General features: G+C 44.5%; 1 protein-coding gene across 1 annotated transcript; it reads left to right on the top strand.

The window, feature by feature from the left end:
* The first annotated feature begins 306 nt into the window (after positions 1–306).
* GPR6 (G protein-coupled receptor 6) lies at positions 307–2,154 on the top strand. Its single transcript, XM_050951427.1, has 2 exons — positions 307–379; positions 782–2,154. Exon 2 carries the CDS (start codon positions 806–808, stop codon positions 1,787–1,789), a length of 984 nt encoding a protein of 327 aa, XP_050807384.1. The 5' UTR covers positions 307–379; positions 782–805; the 3' UTR covers positions 1,790–2,154.
* Positions 2,155–22,930: the final 20,776 nt, after the last annotated feature.

Raw genomic sequence — 22,930 nt, 5'->3', positions numbered from 1 at the left:
TCAGCTTCCTCCTTTCCCTTCTTCCCGCCCTTCTGACTCCCCCTCCCCCGCGCGCTGCTCTCTCTGCCCCCCCGCCGTTCGGCGGCTGCTGTGTCTCCCCCTCTCCCCTCCGCGCAGAGCCCCGGGGCCACGTGCCGCCACCGGAGTTCGGCCCCTGCCCTGGGCTCTGCCATTGACGTCACATTCGGAACGGCCTCAGCCCGCGGTCCCCCGCGCGCCCTCACTCTGACACACACGGGAGGCGGCGGCAGCAGCAGCAGCCCGCCTGCCCCTGCCCGCTGCACCAGCTGCCTCCTGCTCCGGCTCCTGGCCGCCCCGGCCGCGCTCGGCAGCCAGCAGCGCCGCGCTCATGCGAAGCGCCTGCCAGCCCTGATCCCAAGTAAGGACCCGGTGCGACTGCCCTCGCCGGACCGCGGCTTTGCGGAGCACAGCTCGGGGCAGAGCCCGCTCCCGCGGCTCGTGCTGCAACCCCGCAGCCTGCCCCCGGCTGTGCCCAGCCACCCCACTCCGGGCCAAGCGCACCCCCCTGGCTGGGCTCAGCTCAGCGCCGGCTCGGGAAACTGCGGGTTCAGCACCACGGTCAGGGCTCAGAGCCCCGGCCTCGGTTCTGTAGGGACTTCCCGCTGGTGGCGGCGGGTCGGCATTCGTTCTGCCCGGGGATTTCTGTGCCCCGCTTTCCCTCCGGCCCCCCGGGAGTCTGGGGGCAGGGGAAGGGAGCCGGGAGCTGCCCCCGCTGCTCACTTTGTGCTGATTTGCCTCATCTCGCCTCTTCTGCTCACAGGCGGCGCACCTGGCTTCGGCAGAGATGAATGAAAGCGGCTCGCTCGATGGAACCGGGGTCCCTTTAGCCCGCGTTCAGGCCAGCGATGGCAACTCTTCTCTGGAGCTCTCCTCGCAGCTCCCCGTCTTTGCCATCAACCCCTGGGACGTGGTGCTCTGCATCTCCGGGACCATCATCGCCTGTGAAAATGCCATCGTGGTGGCCATTATATTCTACACTCCCACCCTGAGAACACCTATGTTTGTGCTCATTGGGAGCCTGGCCACAGCGGACCTACTGGCTGGAGTTGGCTTAATCCTGAATTTTGTAGTTCAATATGTGATCCAGTCAGAGACCATTAGCCTTATTACAGTTGGATTCCTAGTTGCCTCCTTCGCTGCTTCTGTGAGTAGCTTGTTAGCCATCACAGTCGATCGTTACCTTTCCCTGTACAATGCACTGACTTATTACTCAGAAAAGACTGTCCTCTGCATTCATATGATGCTGATCGTTACCTGGGGGGTGTCCCTCTGTTTGGGACTACTACCTGTGCTAGGCTGGAATTGTCTAGATGACTATTCATCATGCAGCATTGTCAGACCCTTGACCAAAAGTAATGTGACTTTGCTGTCTGCCTCTTTCTTTTTGGTTTTTATCATCATGCTTCATCTGTACATTAAAATCTGCAAAATAGTTTGCAGGCATGCACATCAGATAGCTCTCCAGCAACATTTTTTGACTGCATCTCACTATGTTGCTACTAAAAAAGGAGTCTCTACACTTGCTATTATTATTGGGACCTTTGGAGCAAGCTGGTTACCGTTTGCAATCTATTGTGTAGTTGGAGATCTTGACTACCCTTCCGTGTACACTTATGCCACACTTCTACCTGCTACTTACAACTCTATGATCAATCCTATCATTTATGCCTACAGAAACCAAGAAATTCAGAGGGCCATGTGGGTTCTTTTTTGTGGCTGCTTTCAGTCTAAAGTGTCCTTTCGTTCAAGATCACCCAGTGATGTCTAAGAGACTTTTCTTTTTGTAGTGCTGCCCAGAGACAATCTACTTAGTGAATTACAGTGCCTGTAATGAACTAGATCCATGTTGTGAAGTTGTTGAAAACATGCTTAAACATTAGCACTTTATGTATATATATTTGTATTCTTTGGAATGTTCAGGTATGGAGCTTTCAGTTCTGTAAAAAATGTGGTTGCATACAAAATAGTACATCACATTTGTAAAATGAAGACATTCCAATACTGCTTAATTATAGCACTTTATTTCTAGCTGCTGAACTGCCAAACAGTGTTGCCACTTCCAAGGGCAGAGAGAAGGGAAGTGAAATGTTGTATTTGATGTGTAAGTGTGAGTATATTTTGTTGCACAATGTTGATAAATTAAAACATTTTGTACACAAAGAAATAAATGCGTTGAATGTGTAACTTTATTTTGTGTGTTTAACTGATTATAGAGATATAAAAGCTTGAAAGCCTGCCAGCTGAGCAAGCTCCCTTTTTGTTTACTATAAAAAGCTTACCCTGTACTTGTATCTAAGGAAACTTTATTTTACATAATGCAGAGAAAATATCTCACAAAAATGCTTAACTCCTATTTTTGATTGGTTTCTTTCATTATCCTGACTAATATTTATATATCTTCCAGGAAGTAAGTACTTAAATATCTTATTGATTTTTGTCTCCAATTCTCACAGGGTCTCATCTTTTATTCATAGGTTGGTCCCATATTAAAATATTACATTTTTAAAAAATTAAGGGAAAAATATCCAAGATGCTTTTGAGTTTCAGCCTAAACTCCCTTATTTCTCCCCTTAAAGGAGAAATAAAATCAGTTGATTTGGGGAAAAAATCAGTTGGTTCCCTAAAAGCCTGTACAAGGCCATCATAAATTGGCTTATGACTATCCACCGTTCTGAAGCTAAATGTATTTCTCTTTCCTTCTGCTTGCTTGAACTCTTACACTAACATGGAAGAATCACTGAAGTGCAGCTTTGTTGTCTGCCTGTCTTGGAGCAGTTTAAAATTTTCTGACAATCCAATGGCTTAGTGGAGTGGTTTATGCCAGGAGCCAGGTGAACATTACATATAAGCTTTGAAGGATTTGTTCACTGGAGATCAAATTCCTAGACAACTGATGCTTTCCATAAAGCTACATTGTGTATGCAGCACACTTCAAAAATATTGCTGAGCCCTTTACTATTTAAATTCAGTGAAATTCTGATTTATCACATACTCTTTCAACTTTTAGTTAAAGGCTGCAACAGATTAAACCTCTATTCATGTGTATAGGGCATAAATATTAAAGAATGTAGCCTCTAATATTTTCAAACTGTACCCAAGGCAAACCACCAAACAAACACTCATCTCCTGGAATGAGTAGGGCCATAAGAACATAGTAAGTCATAGAGATTCTCAAGCAGTATTTTTAAATTGATATTAAAGCCAAAGTACTTTTAATACTAATATGCAATTTCACTGGTAATGAATGACTTTTCAGTTTAAGAGTAGTATGATGAAACAACTAGAACCCAGACTCTCATAACCCTTATTAATCAAAATTTTATTATTATGTATCAGCTGCAGGTTTTTTTGACAGCAAAGGTTGGAAGATCCTCAAATAAATGTTACAATAATCAGTCATAGAAGTGACAGCATCACTCATTAATATCTCTATAATCAAAGGCCTTAATCAGGTGTTGTTATAAAGTTGATATAAAGTAGCCTCTGTGATATGTCAAAATACCTATCAAATGAGATTATGACGACGTTAGTACACGCAGGGCCAAATTCATCCCTATTTTAACTCCATTGATGTAATTTGTTCCCCGGTGTTTTTGTACTCAGATGTTATATTAACAAAATTAATCGCCAAGAGACATGACAAACAGGTGGCTAGGACCAGTCAGTAAAACTTACCACCTTCTAGGATTTAGCTTTATAATTCGTTCTTATCTCAGCTTGAATACCATCAAAACTATACATTGAGACTGCAATAGGTTTTCAGATTTAGATAGGAACTATCATTCCAGTAATTAAAATTTCTTAACAGAGAAATGGAAGCAATTCATAGTTTTTTATCCTCATACAATCTTCAGGTGTGTTCTGATTTACATTTTTAGACCAGCATATATAATATTTACTAGTTAATTTATTTTGCATTTTGTTTGTATAATGTGAACACATTTTTATTAACCATTTTCTCAATAATTTACAATAATATTTAACAAACTGAAAATAATCTCTTAGTTTAAATTAGTAGTATTGTGATTTTAAAAATATTTTAATATTCATTCTTCTACTCTTGTAATGAGCATCAAATTTATTTTTAATGATTACAGTCATTTGTAATAATTTTTTTGGTATATACCACATTAAGAAACCTTTTGCTGACCAAGCTAATAATTCCTGGGAAGGAGTAAACCAAAGTGGGGATGGTATTTTGATTTTGTTTTGGCTACCCCATGGACTGGATTTGACATCAATCTAGTTGCAGTAAAATATGGCCTTTCATTTCCAGAGTCTTGATCAGTAGGGATACCTGAGCAGAATAATATTAGCACAGACTACAAAACATCTGCCTCCTCAAATCAGATCTCAGTCTAGAGAAACAAAAAGCCCAGTCCTTGGCTGAAAGCACCATGAGAGGAAATCCAGTAATTTTATAGACCTATGCTACATATAGTTTTCTTGCTAAGATTGCTATATAAAGTAAATAAGCAGGCATTTGCATCAGAAGATGGTGTTACATTTGCAGCCTCTGCACATGCACAATCTTAAACTGGCAAACTGGTGACTTACCATGGCTGCTGAAGGATTTTTGACAAAAAATTGAATCATATACTGGAATTTATATTACCAATAAACTATGAAATGTATCACAATAATCAACAAGAACCACCACTCTGAGGGCTGCTTCTACCAATTGTGCTTACTATGTGAAGTCAAGCCAATTCACGTATTAGGTCCTATCCTGTATTCCCAAAACCCACACTGAAGTATATGGGAATTTTGCCTGTGTAGGGACCTCAGAATTGGGATGGTAATCTATTATAAAAATAGCTACTCTGACAAACTCTTATTTCCATGAGACCTCTGCCAGAAATGAGCCCTACCCTTGGAAATATTTACACGCATAGGTCCTAAAGTACACCTCTACCCCGTTATAACGCCACCTGATATAACATGAATTAGGATATAACGCGGTAAAGCAGTGCTCCGAGGGGGCGGGGCTGCGCACTCTAGTGAATCAAATCAAGTTCAATATAATGTGGTTTCACCTGTAATGCAGTAAGATTTTTTGGCTCCTGAGGACAGCATTATATCAAGGTAGAGGTATATAATTTTTGTAAAAACAAATGCTCATCCCAATCTTGCAGTCCCTATGTATGCAAAATTTCCATTGACTTCAGTGCAACTGTTGGGCATGATATGTGATTATGGTATTTTATGTGTAGCCCTCATTGAAAATATACCATGAGGTGTCCACCTTTAAAGTTATCAATAATTTTTATGCTAAAATAGATAATGTAATGGTGTCACAGTTCTGGGCAACTGCAACTGTATTCCCCCTTCGATTGTTCATCAAGGACACCATATGAAAGAGAAAGAGAAAGAGAAAAACATTAAATATTAAGGAGAAACAGAAAACATTAAAACAATTTAAAAAAAACCCAAAGAACCCTACACGCATTCTAATAAGCTAACTAGAGATCAACCCTAATTCCAAGAAGGGCTTTGGTAGGAGTCATTCCTTAAAACTCCACCAAGGGTTTTTCTGTGATTACAGTTCATAACCGCCTTTGCTCAGAAAAAGCACACCCATGAATAAGTCATCCTGTCCTTTGTATAGTTGGGACCTCTGAACTCAGATTCTGGGAGCTGGTAATCAGTAGATGTAGCAAAGAGGCCTCACAGATTGACAAGGAGGGATGGCTGCATGCTTCCTGGTGGGCGGAACCTGGAAGGCCATGGCCACCCTGCCAGAAGCAGAGGGGTGGGACAGAAACAGGAAATACAAAAGGCGGGTCCTGCAGCTCAGTTGAGGGAGACAGGTGCTTTGAACCTGCTCCAGCAGCAGAAGTCTGTTGCTGTCCTGAGGATGTACTAGAGCTGCCAGATGCTGAGGAGCTGTTGGGATTGCCACTGGCAGTCTACCCTAGGGAGATGGAGGATGACCCTGGGATTCAGGTACACCCTGAAGGGAGGATAGGAAGTAGCCCAGGTACAGCCGACTATCGTCCAGCTCTGTTGCTGCCTGAACTCAGGTCAGTGTGCTGTGGCCGAATCCCCATTGATGCAGTAGTGAAACACTCTGCCACTGTTAAGCCCCTGGGCTGGGACACCCTACCCACTTGCTGCCAACCCCTCGCCTGGGATGGCAGCCTCCCCACCTTAGGCCAGAAGGCCTGTGTTGGTCTACTGTCTGCCAGAATTAGTATGCTAGATCCTTAGGGTGAGAGCCTTAGACTGTTTAGTGCCCCTCCCTACCTGAGAGCCTGGGCCCCTAGTCTATTCATTGTTCTGCCCTGCCTAAAGGCTGGAGCCTTAGACCGTTTGGGTGCGTCATCCTATTTGAGCCCCAATGGCAGATTACTGTTTGGCTCAGCCCAGAGGGCCTGAGCTCTAGAGACAGCTGATTTGCCCTCTTTTTACAGATTCATATTCTGTGTGTGTGACTGTGAGAAGGCATGGCCTCTCTCAAAGATTGACAGGGAGGGATGACCATGCACTCCTACAGTGGACAACGGACCTCTCCTCAGGGCATAGCTTCAACAGGCTGGGATTTTGCAAAACAGGATATTTGCATTCACTTCCCCCTAGAGTTTTCCTAGGAAACCCACTTAGCTGAAAGTGCATTGTTGTCTGGCACATTGTTTAAAAGAGTCCTTTGAAGATCCTAAGACTTCCTATGGTTTACATTAGGTATGTTTCCCCCCTAGAGACATTACATACAATTACACAATAATACATAAGCATTTACATTTTTAATAAAATGAACTAATACTTAAACTTAATTCAATAAGGTTTGTTCTGGATATTGCAGAAAATTTTACATATCTATCACAAAAGGCACATATGTAAAGAGGTCCCAACCTGCTCCAACTGAAGTCAATGTTAGTTTTGTTATTGACTTCAAAAGGAGCTAGAAGGCCATATGCATAAAGGCAGTGATTATGCTATATTAAAACACTTTTAAACTTGAACAGTAACCCTTTAGTGTAAGCTCTAATTTTCGTTAGCAACCAAGAGCTTATTCATAACCATGAAAATCATGTGAGAAATGCAAAATCTGTAAGGGCCAGATTCTGCCACCTTTATTCATGCTGGGAATACAATCTTCTGTGATTTGTTCCATTCCGATCAGTGGGTCTGATGACGGAGAGTAAAGCACTACTCCGGGAGAATAAGAGTGACAGAATCTGACTCTAAAACACCAAGCAGACCCTGAGTCTTTTCTCACTTACAGGAGTAGCTTCATTGACACCAATAGTTACAATGATGTAAGTATAAGTGAGTGGAGAATCAGGCCCAGGGCCTCATTAGACTGTATACTGAAAAGTCACCGGGATTCAAAATCACAGGTCAAATAACAAACTCTTTAATGAATTAAAAAACCTACATTTTTACACCTGAAAAATGAAACATTTACATTTTTTAACAATATAGTGATCCACTTGTACTATATAACTACAACCTTGTTTGATAGCATGTGTTATCACCTATCTTCTGTCATAGTTTTAAAGGGACGCAGTCAATTGAAAAAAGAGGTAAAATTAATTTCTGGTACTACAGCTGTCCCTGAGATCCCCTGCTATCTCTTGTACTTTTTAAAAAAATACGGAAATGTGATTGTAAATTTTTTTCTCTTTTCCGTTGGGGCTTAAAAGGTCCATATAAATGACAGGGAAACTGATTAATCAACCAAGGATGCAATTCACCACTAAAGACCAGCCTTCTTTTGAGTGCTTAAGCAAGACTTAAGTGGTTAATGGAACTTGCTCTGCCACACAGGTGAGTTTCAGCCTTCCTGTATACACAGGAAAAATGAAACTGCCTTGATACTCAAAATGCTGCCAATTGCACAAAGCAAACAAAGACTTTTTCACCTCCTTCATTCTTTTTCCATGATAGTACTTCTTGGGAGTTACCAATATACCAGCAGGTAATATATTTTCAGTAAAAATATTGATTTTTTTTTAAAAAGTTATGTTCCTTTAAATTATGTAAAGACAACAGAAATAAAAAGCGAAAGATAGAAAATAATTTTTCTGGTGTCTCTCACCTGAAAATGGTTATCAGGGGCTATCGGGTGCCCCTTGTTAAAATTCTCCTCCTGCTTGGAGAAGGGTTCAGACATAACAGATGTTGGTCACGTTGCTTAATGTCTCACTGGAAAGTGCTTAGATGCCACACTGATGGTTGGTTGTAGTATAAGACCCAGAACTGAAACGAAGAGAAATTGAAGTTTGGATAATTTTCTTGCCTCTGACTGCATTTACCCCTTCTCTGGAAGAATACATCATCTCTGTCAGGGATTGCTTCTGTCTGGGACTCATTTTAATATTTCTAAAGGAGCATGCGTCTTGCTTTAAGAATGGATTACACCAAATAGAGATTTAAAAAAAAAAATCCCAGTGCAGGATACAGCCAGAGTCCCCTAGACGGTATTCACTCCCATTCTTCATATCAAAGTAGAGAGGTTGCATATTGTGCTATACTCTTACTTGATATGTTTTTCAAAAACAATGTGCAAACATTTTAACTAAATGGTAAGTTATGTTGCCTCCTCACTTGATTATAAATTTTGTTTAAATAGAAACCATGACAGATTTCCTTCCTGTCCTCTCCGCTCTGCGAGCACCATGCACTCCTGCTTTATTATCACAGGCCAAAGGGGAATTTTCATGGGAGTCTTTTGCGGTATTAGTAGTATACCGATATCAGTTATAAAAAATTCTATGGTCCAAATTCAACCTGGGTTTTCAGTGCACTTGCATTAGAGTAAGCTAATCCTAGAAATGTCCATATTCAGTAAATTAAGAACTATAATTGTACTAAACTGCGTACTATTTGAAATTCCATGGCCTGTGTTATGCAGGAGGTCAGAGTAGATGGCCTTCTAACCATAAAATCTATGACTCTTTGCTGAGAAAAAGGAAAAACTGAATATCATAAAACATTGAGAGGAAGTTGGACCCAATATGATTAAAATACCTAATCTGTTAACTTTCTAAAGGCCCTTCTATTTCCTTCCACTGTGTGGCCCAAAGGAGAACAAAGCCAGGAATAAGTTAAGGTAGGGCTTGAGGAAACAGAATGTGCTGTGTAGCAAGCTCCCTCCTTACCTCGCAGTCATCAATATAACCATGGTAAGGTTTTCCTGTCAGAATATGATTTTAGTAGCTAATCCGTACAGTCCTCTATACTCCCCATCAACAATGCAACTTCAAGGAATCTGTTAAATATATATATTGCTGGTGTGAAGAAGCAAGTTAATTCAGAAATTGTCTACCTGTTCATATCCATGGTCCTGTGGGGAGCAATTTCTAATGAACAATTTCAGAATCCTACCCACTCATCAGAAATTGGCTAGAGATTAATGCTGCCAGAACTAGAAAGTAACCCTCATTGCATCTTGATTCTGACCCCAAACTAGATTGTAATTACACAAACCCATTAGCAGAAATCTTGAATGAAAAAATGCAACTGTTAATATGATGTGCACCCAAAGGAAGGAGCATATTAATTGTAAAACCCTTCAAAACACACAGATGATAAAATATGACTATGTGACTTTAAAAGGTTGGACTTAGTAAATGTATGCATCTGCTCTGCATTAATTTGTGTCAGAAACCATTCAAATAGGTAAATAAATGAATATATTGACAGCACATAAAAGCTAAGCCACAATCACGGGGCCAAATCCTCAAGTCCTTATCCACTGTTTACTCAGTCCTTACTCATGGGACGTTTTGCCTGAGTAAGGACTGAGAGGTAAATTCACCCCTGTACAGCGGGCTTCCCCTAAATGCAGACAATCAAGATGGTTACCCTGGGCACCAACCTTTGAGGGTGCCAAATCAGCATTGCTCTCTTGGCTGGTCTGGTCCAGTCTGCTTTCCCCCCCCCCCACCACCTTTTTTTCCTCTGGCAGTCCACTTGGTGGTTGGAGGAGACCAAAAATGTTTTTTGCCCTGGGCAGAAAAACCCTGTGCCTGCCTTTACATAGTGTCAACCTCAAACCTAGAACCACTTAGGGAAAGATTTTTAAAAGTATTTAGGGGCCTAAAGATGCAAGTAAAGTGCCCAGTAGGATTTCAATGGGAGGTTGGCACCTAGATGCTTTTGAAAATCCCGCTAGGTACCTATCTGGGTCTTTAGGCACTTACATACCTTTGAAAATCTGATCCTTAAGCCCTCAAAGTAGGCCAGGGTTTCTCAAACTGGGGGTCGTGACCCCTCAGGGGGTTGCAAGGTTATTACATGGGGGTTGCAAGCTGTCAGCCTCCATCCCCAAACCCTTCTTCGCCTCCAGCATTTATAAAGTGATAAATATAAAAAAGTGTTATTGATTTATAAGGGGGGTTGCACTCAGGCTTGCTGTGTGAAAGTGATAACCAACATAAAAGTTTGAGAACCACTAGAGTAGGTGCTGTATGCAGGATTGACCTTCTGCCTGAGTAAACCATGAGAATAAGGATTCCAGGATTTGTCCCATTAAATAATATAGCATTGTTTATTTACTTTTTTATTTCTTAGTAAGTAATAAATCATGACATTGAGTCTTAAAAAAATGCTGAAAGTAAAAGGTGATAACAATGGTTTTTTTGTATGGAGACAGAAATCCTCACAAACATCTTAAGGAAAGAAAGGAGTTTACACAAACCGTATTAATTGCATACAAGGCTAGAGTCTGCCTTGATGCACAACCTTAATCAAGGGGTAATGTGTAAGATTCTTTACTCCTGTGGGAATTCTGAGAAAGAGCCTTTCTTCTTCCCAATCCAGGCAATGTCAGGCCAGGTCAGGCAAGAGGGACCATGGGGAGACAGACAGTGTGTAGTGCTGTGGGGGTCAGACAATGGCTCATAAGGCCTAGTGGGGGAGGACAGACTGGGTCAGAGGCTGAATGGGAGTGGAGGCACAGAGACACAGAGGGGAAGGAGGTGCAGGGCCACATGGTGATGGGGGGAAGGGGTTGGAGAGCTACATAGGGACAGGGGAGTGGCTTGGTGGGGGCATAGAGGCACATGGGGATGGGGAGAGGTTGCAGGGCCATAAAGAGAATGGAGGGGGTTCAGGGCCACATGGGATGTGGGGAGTGGGTGTCTGAGTGGACAGGGAGGGACACATGTGCTTGACTGAATGGGAGAGGCTAGGGGTCTGCCAGGGTCTTCATGGGAGAAGCTAATAGTCCCTCCCCGCTCACCCCAAAACACTGTTCCATACTTTTCCCACCCATACCCAACAACCCTCTAAGTTCATAACCAAGCATCTTCCCAGCAATTATTTCTCAGCTCCTCCGTTACTTCTGACTCCCCCTAGCCTTTGCACTGCTTCTGGGGGGTCCAGGAAATTTGATTCCGTATTTAGTTTAAGTGAATTGTTATTCAGAGTTCTGTATTAATATGCTCAGTAAGGAATCTCTTTGTCAAAAAACACTTTCTGAATCTTTTTTTGTTGTCTGTATTGTTAGACATACTTGCTGACAAGTATTTTGAAATAAATGACCAAAAATAATTGAAACTGGTGTGATTATATTGTTATTTTAACAAATAAAATATGCAGAATTTTGCAGAATTTGAAAATATTGTGTGCATAATTTTTAATTTTTTGGTACAGAATTCCCGCAGATGTAGTAAGATGCACCACCCAGCAGTAGCCTTGGGTGGCATTGTGCCTCAGACTCATCCCTCTAAGGCACAATTCCCTTCCAACTTCTACCTTGCTAAAGTAACTTGCTGCTGGCAGGGGCAACAGGTTTGTATAATTTTTTGTGGAGCCCAGAATGGGTTCAAGTCAACCTCCCCACCTGCCTCAGGCTCTGGGAGGGTGTTTGGGTGTTGAAGGAGGGAGGGGTCTGGCTCTGGGATGGCATTTGGGTGAGGGGTCTGGGCTGGGACAGGGTGTGGGGCACAGGAGTGTTACACTAATAAAATAATACCAGGATGCAGGGGGCAGGCTCTGAGGGAGTTTGGATGTGGTATCTGGACTGGGGCAGGGGGTTGGGGTGCAGGAGCGGGTGCAGGGGATGGTCTCTGTGAGGGAGTTTGGGTGTGGGCTCTGGGCTGGGGCAGGAAGGTTGGGATTCAGGATGGCATGCAGGGGGCAAGCTCTGTGAGGGAGTTCGAGTGCAGGCTGTGGGCTGGGGCAAGCGGTTGGGGTGCGGGAGACGCCCTCTGGGAGGGAGTTTGGGTGCAGGGTCTGGGCTCGGGCAGGGGGTTGGGTGGGGGAGAGGGAGAGGGCTGCAGTGCTTACCTTGGGCAGCCCCCAAAAGCAACAGCTCACAGGCAGGGGGGCTGAAGTGGGTCTCTGTGTGCTGCTGTCTGCAGGCACCGTCCCCGCATCTCCCATTGGCTGCAGTTTTCAGAGTTGGCACTCGGGGCTGGGGCAGCGTGTGGAGATGCCCATCACCCCAGGGGCTGCAGGGATGTTCCAGCGGCTTCCAGAAGTGGAGCAGGTGGGCAGGAAGCCTCCTTAGCCCCTTTGTGCTGGCGGTGGGGGCCCTGGGCCCTTTTAAATTGCCAGGGGGCAGCAGGTGGGGCTGGAGGAGATGCTCTGGGGGAGGCAGTCAGGGGCGGCAGTCGGGGGAGAGACCTGGCCCTGAACTTTGGTGGAGCCAGGCCCCCAAGCTCTCATTTTGGTGGAGCACAGGCACCACAGGCCCATACAACTCACCACTGCTGGCCCTACAGAAGAAGCAAATTACAACGCCCACACTAGCCAACACACTGGGGAACTGAGTCAAGGTTCTGCTCACTCTCCACTCATCTGCTCCACTTACACTTGTTCAGCTTTCAACAACTGCTTACTCCAGCATACTCAGCCCCTGCGACAGTAGTAAGGGAGGTTCTTACTCCTCTGTGCAAATATGTAGTCCAAGTCACAGTCTAGCTCCTGTAACTAGCATTGTTCAGATAGGAATAAGAATGATCATTAAATATATATTAAAATTACAGTCAGCTGTTGGAAAAATCTAATATAGAATCTGTTGGATCAGTAACAGAGTTGTGAGCCGGACTGACAGAGCTATCTTCCTTTTTCATTTAAGAAGTGAAAAATCTTTTTGCATTATAAGTCCAAAAAACCATAAAGGTTTTGGTTTTTAATTAAGCTAAGCTTGGCAGGAAACAGGACAAGCAGAAACACCGCAAACAGCAAATTCTGCCTTACACCAGAGTATTTTTTTTTTATGGAGGAGTAATTTTAGATATAACTGGAAATATGTCTAATTGTTCCACCTTTTTGCCTCACACAAACTATACCACCCATTTTCTATTATAAGAGGATTAAAGATTACATTTATGGTACAAGTAGAACAGAGATATTTTTCTAGAGACTTAAATATTAGGTATATTTTCAAAATTGGTATCTGAATTGACTGATCAAATCCTTGTCACAGAAATGAAAAATAACAGAACAGAGTTGGCTAGATCAACCCTCCCAGATGCTAATGGCCCAATGGGAGAATTTCATACCTGTGCAGAGGGTCAGCATCAGGCATCAATGCAATACTTAAATCCCATTGGAGGGTAAAGTGGGACTTAAATATTGCATAGGCCTTGTGCTGGCCTCTGTACAATGGAGGGGTAATTTTAGATATAACTGGAAATATGTCTAATTGTTCCACCTTTTTGCCTCACACAAACTATACCACCCATTTTCTATTATAAGAGGATTAAAGATTACATTTATGGTACAAGTAGAACAGAGATATTTTTCTAGAGACTTAAATATTAGGTATATTTTCAAAATTGGTATCTGAATTAACTGATCAAGTCCTTGTCACAGAAATGAAAAATAACAGAACAGAGTTGGCTAGATCAACCCTCCCAGATGCTAATGGCCCAATGGGAGAATTTCATACCTGTGCAGAGGGTCAGCACCAGGCATCAATGCAATACTTAAATCCCATTGGAGGGTAAAGTGGGACTTAAGTATTGCATAGGCCTTGTGTTGGCCTCTGTACAATGGCAAATATAATCCCATATGTGGATATTGGATGCTTTAGTAAAGATTTCTAAATTGCACTATTATATCATTACTTTGCAGTGCAACAAGAAATTATCCCTAAATAGGGACTTATTAATATTTTCATATCGTATTTTCTTTCTGTTTCTAGAGTTTCTTTTTTCCATATTGTGATGGGGTATATAAGCCCACACTGGCAGTTACAGGGTTAAGCGGAGCTGGAGAGCCCAGTTAGCCCATTGTGTAGCACCTGGAGGGGAGACATAATTAAAGGATTAGAGCTGGCTGGGGGAAACCAGACTGGATGGTTCCTATAGCTGAAGGACCATAAGGTAACAGTAGAACAGGCAGATAGTTGAGCTTTCTCCCTCCAGGAAAGTAATCCCAGAAGGGTCTGTAGAAAGCTGCTTGTTTGCTGGAACTGCCCTTGGCAGGGAGAAGGAGACTGCTAAAGCAGCCTAGGAAAAGAGATATTCCAGGGAAGAAACTCTGAGGGTCAGTGCTTTGGAAGGAGCTGGGCCTCTAGGGAGAAAGCCCTGGGGTGGGGTCAGGGCTCTGTAACAGTGAGGAAGAATTCTACAGAGTCTGGGAGAGGGGTGAGAGAGTTTTAGTTCCTCTTACTTTCTGAATGTGAGCACTGTTACTCTGGAAGGGGTGGAACTCTTAGCATGACCTGCCTGAAGGGCCAAGTTTGTTGCACAAACCACTGAAATCTGGAGGAGGAGGGTGAGGGAAAGGGACTACAATGTTGGGCCTTGCCATGAGAAGGTGCTTCAGAGTGTTGAGTCTGAGGTACATACGCAAAGTTCTTTAGTGTTTCCACTGTATTTTATCAACCTTGGTAACAGTATTAGTTGTAGTAAGTACATTAGCACCAGTGTCATCAAACTGCTCATAGAGCCCATGGGTAACTATAAGAATTGATTCAGCAGCAATGCTAGCTATAGTAACTGGTTCAGACAAAACAGGTTTTCTGTCTGCTAGTCTAACTACCTCCAATGCAATGCCAGCAAAAGGAGAAAATATTGGGGACTGAAGCATAAGGGACAATCTCGTTGTGCTAGACCCATGTAGTACTGTAAGAATATCTGTGGTTGCTTTTTTCTAAGGGTGCCCAATCTCTATTTTTCTGTTTGTTGGTGGTGCGTTTTTTGTGTTTTTTTTTAATCTCCAGACACACAAACTAGTGCCTGCATAATCCTAGGAGAGCATAATAAGAAAGGATGCTTTGGATGCATCAACTAAATTTAGAGCCAATTAGATAGCTGTAAATAATGTTTATATTTTTGCAGCTAACAAATGAATCAGACAGCAAACCCCCTACTGGAAAGGCAGGGCAGCTTCAGGCACCAACTGCGCAAGCTGGAGCTTGGGGGGCATTCTGACCAAACCTTGGGGCTGCACGGCCCTTTGCATTTCTTTTGTTCGCTGCTCCCGCTACCCTGTAGGGGCGGAGGAGGGGAGCGACCTGCAGCAAACGCGGCAGGGCAGCCCGCGTCCTTCTCTCCCCGCCGACCGGAGCGGTGCGGAGCCCTCCGGGCAGGCGGCGCAGCAGTCCTGGCCCGGAAGCCCTGGCCGCCGCCCCCCTTCTCTCTCTCTCCCTCCCCCATCAGACCGGGCGCGCACTCTGCAGCACACGGAGTCCACCTGCACCCTGGCTCCAGCCGTCCTGTAGGGTTTTTTTGTTTTGTTTTTTCCTCTGCTTTGCCGGCCGTGCCGTTGTCTGCCCCCGCCCTTTGCCGCGCCAGCCGCGCCGTTTTTGTTTTGTTCCCTCCCCCGACCCCCCCTTTGCCACGCCAGACGCGCTGTTTTTTGTTTTGTTCACACACAGCGCCCCGCCCCGCTTTGCCGCTCCGGCAGCACCGTGTTTTTTTTCCCGTTTTGTCGCTCCGGTGCACCCCCCCCTTTTTGTGGGGGGTTGGGGCAGCCGAAAAGCCAGAGCCGGCCCTGTGGAAAGGGTCCAAAAGATAACAGCAGCCAAAGGCCAAATGAAAGTTCCAGCCTGAGCTCCCTGAAGTGGCCTCCATAAGAGAGAGGGCAATTGTGCTGCTAGGCAGGAAATGGATTAGTGTGGAAAGTCTCACTGTGCCCTGAAGTAGCGCTGACTTGTGTCATTTCCATGTTGTCTAACAAACCCTTTTTTATATGAGAGCTGTCCTGAGAAATCTGCAAGGGTGCTCAGTACATGGGGACAGCTGTCCAGTTTTGTGGTCTCAAAATCCTCCCAGACGTCCTGGTGTCATAATATAATTCCCAATTCTGAACCTTAGCATCCAAAATATGGGTACTAGCATGAATTCCCCTAAACTTAATTACCAGCTTAGATCTGATAAGCTGCCACCAATCAAGAATTCCAGTGCCTGAAACACTCTGGTCCCCCCAAAACCTTCCCTGAGGGCCCCCAAGACCCAGACCCCCTGGATCTTAACACAAGGAAAGTAAACCCCTTTCCTCACTGTTGCCTTTCCTAGGATTATCCTCCCTGGGTTACCCTGGAAGATTACCGTGATTCAAACTCCTTGAATCTTAAAACAGGGAGGAATGTCCCTTCCCCCCCTCCCCTTTCTCCTTCACTCAGAGGCAAAACAGATTCAAGCTCCGTGAATCTAAAACAAAGGGATTCCCCCTTCTCCCCTCCTTCCCTGTTAAGTACAGACTCAATTCCCTTGAGCCTCAAGAAGGGGGAAAAATCAGACAGGTCTTAAAAGCAAAACTTTTAATAAAAAGAAAGAAAAAAGGTAAAAGTTTATCTCTGCAATTTAGATGGTAAAAAGTTACAGGGTCTGTCAGCTTATAGAAACTAGAAAGAAGCCTCCCCCCGCCCCAGCAAGATACAATTTAAAATACTTCCAGCAAACTACACATTTGCAAATACAGAAGCAATCAAAAGACTATAACTGCCTTTCTTACTAAATTACTCACTATTCTGAATATATAAGAGACTGTAGCAGGGAGATCGGCAAGAAACCTGGTTGCACGTCCAGTCCCTTCCAGGACCCAGAGAGAACAAAGCAAAACCCCCAAAACACAAACAAAGGCTTCCCTCCACCAAGATTTGAAAGTATCTTGTCTCCTCATTGGTCCCCTGGTCATGTGTTTGGTTCCCTGTTTGTTAACCCCTTACAGGTAAAAGAGACATTAACCCTTAACTATCTGTTTTTGATATGCCCCCCAAATTGCAGACAGTGGGGAACCTCACTGGTGGTGATTTCTTCCTAGAACTTTCTAATAAACAGATTAATACAACACATGCACCTTTACATATACTACTAAGTATGTAAACTACAAGACTTTTTACATTTGAAGGACCTATTTTAACCAGTGGATTCTGGGAAACTTTCATGAGAGAGTGCATCAACTTCTTTGTTAGAAGCTCCTGAAATGTTTTGAATTTCAAAATCAAAATCTTGGAGAGCTAAACTCCATCAAAGCAGTTTTTTGTTGTTCCCCTTGGCAGTATGAAGCCACTTTAGCGCAGCATGGTCAGTTTGTAGCTGGAACCGCCGTCCCCAAACGTATGGGCGTAGCTTTTCCAGGGCGTACACAATGGTGTAGCATTGCTTTTCACTGACTGACCAGTGACTTTCCCTCTCAGACAGTTTCTTGCTGAGAAACACGACAGGATGGAAGTTGTGATCCGGTCCTTCCTGCATGAGAACTGCTCCTATACCACGCTCAGATGCATCTGTGGTTACTAGGAATGGCTTGTCAAAGTCCAGGGCCCTTAGCACAGGGTCAGACTTGAGCGTTGCCTTAAGTTGGGTAAAGGCTTTTTGACACTCATCAGTCCACTTAACTGCATTTGGCTGGAACTTTTTAGTTAGGTCAGTCAGTGGGGCAGCGATTTGGCTGTAGTGTGGTACAAATCGCCTATAATACCTGGCCAAGCCTAAGAAGGATTGGACCTGTTTCTTGGACTTTGGGACAGGCCACTTTTGGATAGCCTCCACCTTGGCCTGTAGGGGGTTTATGGTTCCTCGACCCACCTGGTGTCCCAGGTAAGTCACTCTGTTTTGGCCTATTTGACACTTTTTGGCCTTAACAGTTAGTCCTGCCTGCCTGATGCGCTCAAAGACTTTTTCCAGGTGTTCTAGGTGTTCGGGCCAGGAGTCAGAATAAATGGCCACATCATAGAGGTAGGCAACTGCATATTCTCCCAATCCTGCTAGTAGACCATCTACCAGCCTTTGGAAGGTGGCGGGTACATTTCGCAGCCCGAAAGGAAGCACATTAAATTCATATACCCCCGCATGGGTGATGAATGCTGACCTTTCCTTGGCAAGTTCGTCTAGCGGAACTTGCCAGTATCCCTTGATTAAGTCTATTGTAGATATGAACTGGGCACATCCCAACTTCTCCAGTAGCTCATCGGTACGTGGCATTGGATAGTTGTCTGGACGAGTTACCGCATTTAGCTTATGGTAGTCCACGCAAAAGCGTATTTCCCCATCTGGTTTGGGTACCAGAACCACTGGAGATGCCCATGCACTGGTAGATGAGCGTATTATACCCATCTGTAGCATGTTCTGGATCTCCCGTTCTATAGCAGCTTGGGCGTGAGGAGACACTCGGTAGGGTGGGGTTCTAACTGGGTGAGCATTACCTGTGTCAATAGAGTGGTATGCCCGTTCAGTCCGTCGTGGGGTGGTTGAGAACAATGGGGCGAAGCTAGTGCACAGCTCCTTGATTTGTTGCCGCTGCAGATGTTTCACCTCTTCCACGCCACCATCAGTTTTTCCTTCATAATAGACACCTTCAGGTCACTCAGCGTCATCTCCTCCCTGGACTGTAAACTGACAAACCTGTAAGTCTCTGGAATAAAAGGGCTTGAGAGAATTAACATGGTACACTATGGGCTTTAGGGAGGAATTGGGAAATGCTATGAGTTAGCTAACAGCTCCCAGGCGCTCTTGGACTGTGAATGGCCCTTCCCATGATGCTTCCATCTTATGGGCCTGTTGCGCCTTCAAGACCATAACCTGGTCTCCTACCTTGAAGGAATTCTCTCTGGTATGTTTATCATACCAGGCCTTTTGTTCTTTTTGAGCATCCTTTAAGTTTTCTTTAGCAAGGGCTAAAGAGTGTCTGAGGGTGTTTTGTAAGTTGCTTACAAAGTCCAGAATGTTAGTTCCTGGAGGAGGGGTAAAACCCCTCCCATTGCTGCTTCACCAACTGTAATGGCCCCTTAACCTCGTGGCCATACACAAGCTCAAACGGTGAAAACCCTAAACTGGGATGTGGTACAGCCCTGTAGGCAAAAAGCAACTGCTGCAACACTAGGTCCCAGTCATTGGAGTGTTCATTGATGAATTTACGTATCATGGCCCCCAAAGTTCCATTAAACCTTTCAACCAGGCCATTGGTTTGATGGTGGTAAGGGGTGGCAACCAAGTGATTCACCCCATGAGTTTCCCATAGTTCTTTCATGGTTCCTGCCAGGAAATTAGATCCTGAATCTGTAAGGTTGTCAGAGAGCCAACTTAGCCTCCAATTTGTTTTCGTTGCGGGTGAACCGCTCTCTGCTGGTGCACCAGGTGATATTTCAGTCTCTGGCTGAGCCTCTTGGGTGTGGTTGTCTGCTGCTTCAGCCGGTTTAGGCTTGCTGGCGCCCTCTGGCGTTGGGGTTGAAGATGGGTTTGCAAGCGCTGGTGTCGGTGCTGGCAATGGTTCTGGTGCTGGTTGCTTTTCCAGTTCCTGGTCTGGGACTGGAGGCACTTTGGCTGTTTCAGTCGTTAGTAGGGCATTCGGGTCCACTACCTTGGTCTGGGTCTCTGGTAACACAGACGGGGCCTCTGTGGATGGCTCAGGAACAGGAATTGGTCGGGAAGCTTGCCTGGTTTGGCTACGTGTAACAATTCTCACTCTCTTGGCCTGCTTCACCTGGTTGGCCAAGTCTTCCCCCAGTAGCATGGGGATGGAATAATTGTCATAAACTGCAAAAGTCCACATTCCTGACCAGCCTTTGTACTGGACAGGTAGTTTAGCTGTAGGCAAGTCTACGGCTTGTGACATGAAGGGGTAAATTGTCACTTGGGCCTTTGGGTTGATGAATTTGGGGTCCACCAAGGATTGGTGGATAGCTGACACTTGTGCCCCCGTGTCTCTCCACGCGGTAACCTTCTTTCCGCCCACTCTCAAAATTTCCCTTCGCTCCGAGGGTATTTGAGAGGCATCTGGGCCTGGGGATCTTTGGTGTGAGGGTGGTGTAATGAACTGCACTCGGTTGGGGTTCTTTGGGCAGTTGGACTTTATATGTCCCAGTTCATTACATTTAAAGCATCGCCCAGCTGACTGGTCACTGGGCCGAGGTGGGTTACTGGAAACTGGTGAGGTGAGGTAATAGGGCATCTGTGGCTTTCCTTGGGTAGTAGGTGGGATCTTGTGCTGCCCTCGGTTATAGGGTTTATTGTCGGTGTGCCCCCTGGGGTAGTCGCTCCCCTTGACAGTAGTCAAGTGGGGTAGTCGCTCCCCTTCTTTTCTGCCACTTCCATCCATTTGGCTCCAATCTCCCCCACCTCAGTTATCGTTTTGGGTTTCCCATCTCAGATGTACCTCTCTATTTCCTCAGGAACACCATCTAAGAACTGCTCCATTTTTATCAGGGGGTGCATCTTGTCCATATTGTTAACCTTTGTTCCTGATATCCAGGCCTCATAATTCTTTGCAATGTGGTAGGCGTGTCGGGGGAATGACACATCTGGGTTCCATTTTAGGGTTCTGAACCGCCGACGGGCATGTTCAGGTGTTATCCCCATTCTGTATCTGGCCTTGGTTTGAAAAAGTTTATAATCGTTCATGTTCTCCTTAGGCATTTCAGCTACCACCTCTGCTAAGGGTCCACTGAGCAGTGGCCTCAGCTCTATCATGTACTGGTTTTCAGAGATGCTGTATCCATGGCAGGTCCTTTCAAAATTTTCTAAGAAGGCTTCAGTGTCATCACCTGCCTTGTAGGTGGGAAATTTTTTGGGATGTGGAACAACAACTGGTGAAGTGTTGTTAGGATTGGCTGTGTTCTGTTGCTTAGCCTGTTCTAATTCCAGGGCCTGCCGGTGGGCCTCCCTCAGGAGTTCCAACTCTTCTCCTGTGGGCAGCCTCTCTTTCTCTTTCTCTCAGCTCCATCTCTTGTAGTTTTTTTTTCCATGTCTCACCTGTGGTCTGCGTCTTTGATTTGTTTCTCTGCATCCAGTTTTGTCCTGGAAGTCATGTTTCCTGCTTTTTTGTGTTGGGACGCCCTCTGGTGTTTTACTGCCTGAACTGCTGTTCCTCTGCTGCTTTCTCTGTTGCTAAGCAACAGTGTCTTTTTTCCTTTTTCTCCTAGCTACTCACAGTAAGGTAAAAAGGAATATAAAACTTTTCATTTGCAAATATGTTCTGCTGGAGTCTGTTGCTGCTCACTTAAGCCTGCTTTGTTTAAGAAAAGACCCTTGTTAAACCTTAATCTCTCTGCCTTCAGTATACTCAGAAGGAAGAAAGAAAGAAAAAAAACCCTGCAGACTTGCTTTTAAAAACCCTTTTCTCTGCTTATAAGCAGCTAGCAGAGAAAAAAGAAAAATAATAATCTTACTGGCTTTTGCTTTTAACTCACTGGCTTTTGGATTCTTATCCCAACGCTGCACACCATGTCATAATATAATTCCCAGTTCTGAACCTTAGCATCCAAAATATGGGTACTAGCATGAATTCCCCTAAGCTTAATTACCAGCTTAGATCTGATAAGCTGCCACCATAGATTCATAGATTCATAGACTCTAGAACTGGAAGGAACCTCAAGAGGTCATCGAGTCCAGTCCCCTGCCCTCATGGCAGGACCAAATATTGTCTAGACCATCCCTAATAGACATTTATCTAACCTACTCTTAAATATCTCCAGAGATGGAGATTGCCTAGGGAAGTTGTGGAATCTATTCCAGTGTTTAACTACCCTGACAGTTAGGAACTTTTTCCTAATGTCCAACCTAAATCTCCCTTGCTGCAGTTTAAGCCCATTGCTTCTTGTTCTCTCATTGGAGGCTAAGGTGAACAAGTTTTCTCCCTCCTCCTGATGACACCCTTTTAGATATCTGAAAACTGCTATCATGTCCCCTCTCAGTCTTCTCTTTTCCAAACTAAACAAACCCAATTCCTTCAGCCTTCCTTCATAGGTCACGTTCTCAAGACCTTTAATCATTCTTGTTGCTCTTCTCTGGACCCTCTCCAATTTCTCCCCATCTTTCTTGAAATGCGGTGCCCAGAACTGGACACAATACTCCAGCTGAGGCCTGACTAGCACAGAGTAAAGCGGAAGAATGACTTCTCGTGTCTTGTTTACAACACACCTGTTAATGCATCCCAGAATCATGTTTGCTTTTTTTGCAACAGTATCACACTGTTGACTCATATTAAGCTTGTGGTCCACTATGACCCCTAGATCTCTTTCTGCCATACTCCTTCCTAGACAGTCTGTTCCCATTCTGTATGTGTGAAACTGATTGTTCCTTCCTAAGTGGAGCACTTTGCATTTATCTTTATTGAACTTCATCCTGTTTACCTCAGACCATTTCTCCAATTTGTCCAGATTGTTTTGAATTTTTACCCTGTCCTCCAAATCAGTTGCAATCCCTCCCAGTTTGGTATCGTCCGCAAACTTAATAAGCGTACTTTCTATGCCAACATCTAAATCGTTGATGAAGATATTGAACAGAACCGGTCCCAAAACAGACCCCTGCGCAACCCCACTTGTTATACCTTTCCAGCAGGATTGGGAGCCATTAATAACTACTCTCTGAGTACAGTTATCCAGCCAGTTATGCACCCACCTTATAGTAGCCCCATCTAAATTGTACTTTCCTAGCTTATCTATAAGAATATCATGCGAGACCGTATCAAATGCCTTACTAAAGTCTAGGTATATCACATCCACCGCTTCTCCCTTATCCACAAGGCTTGTTATCCTATCAAAGAACGCTATCAGATTAGTTTG

This window comes from Gopherus flavomarginatus, chromosome 4, assembly GCF_025201925.1.
Source record: "Gopherus flavomarginatus isolate rGopFla2 chromosome 4, rGopFla2.mat.asm, whole genome shotgun sequence".
NCBI lineage: Eukaryota > Metazoa > Chordata > Testudines > Testudinidae > Gopherus > Gopherus flavomarginatus.
This window is presented reverse-complemented; position numbering and strand designations above follow the sequence as displayed.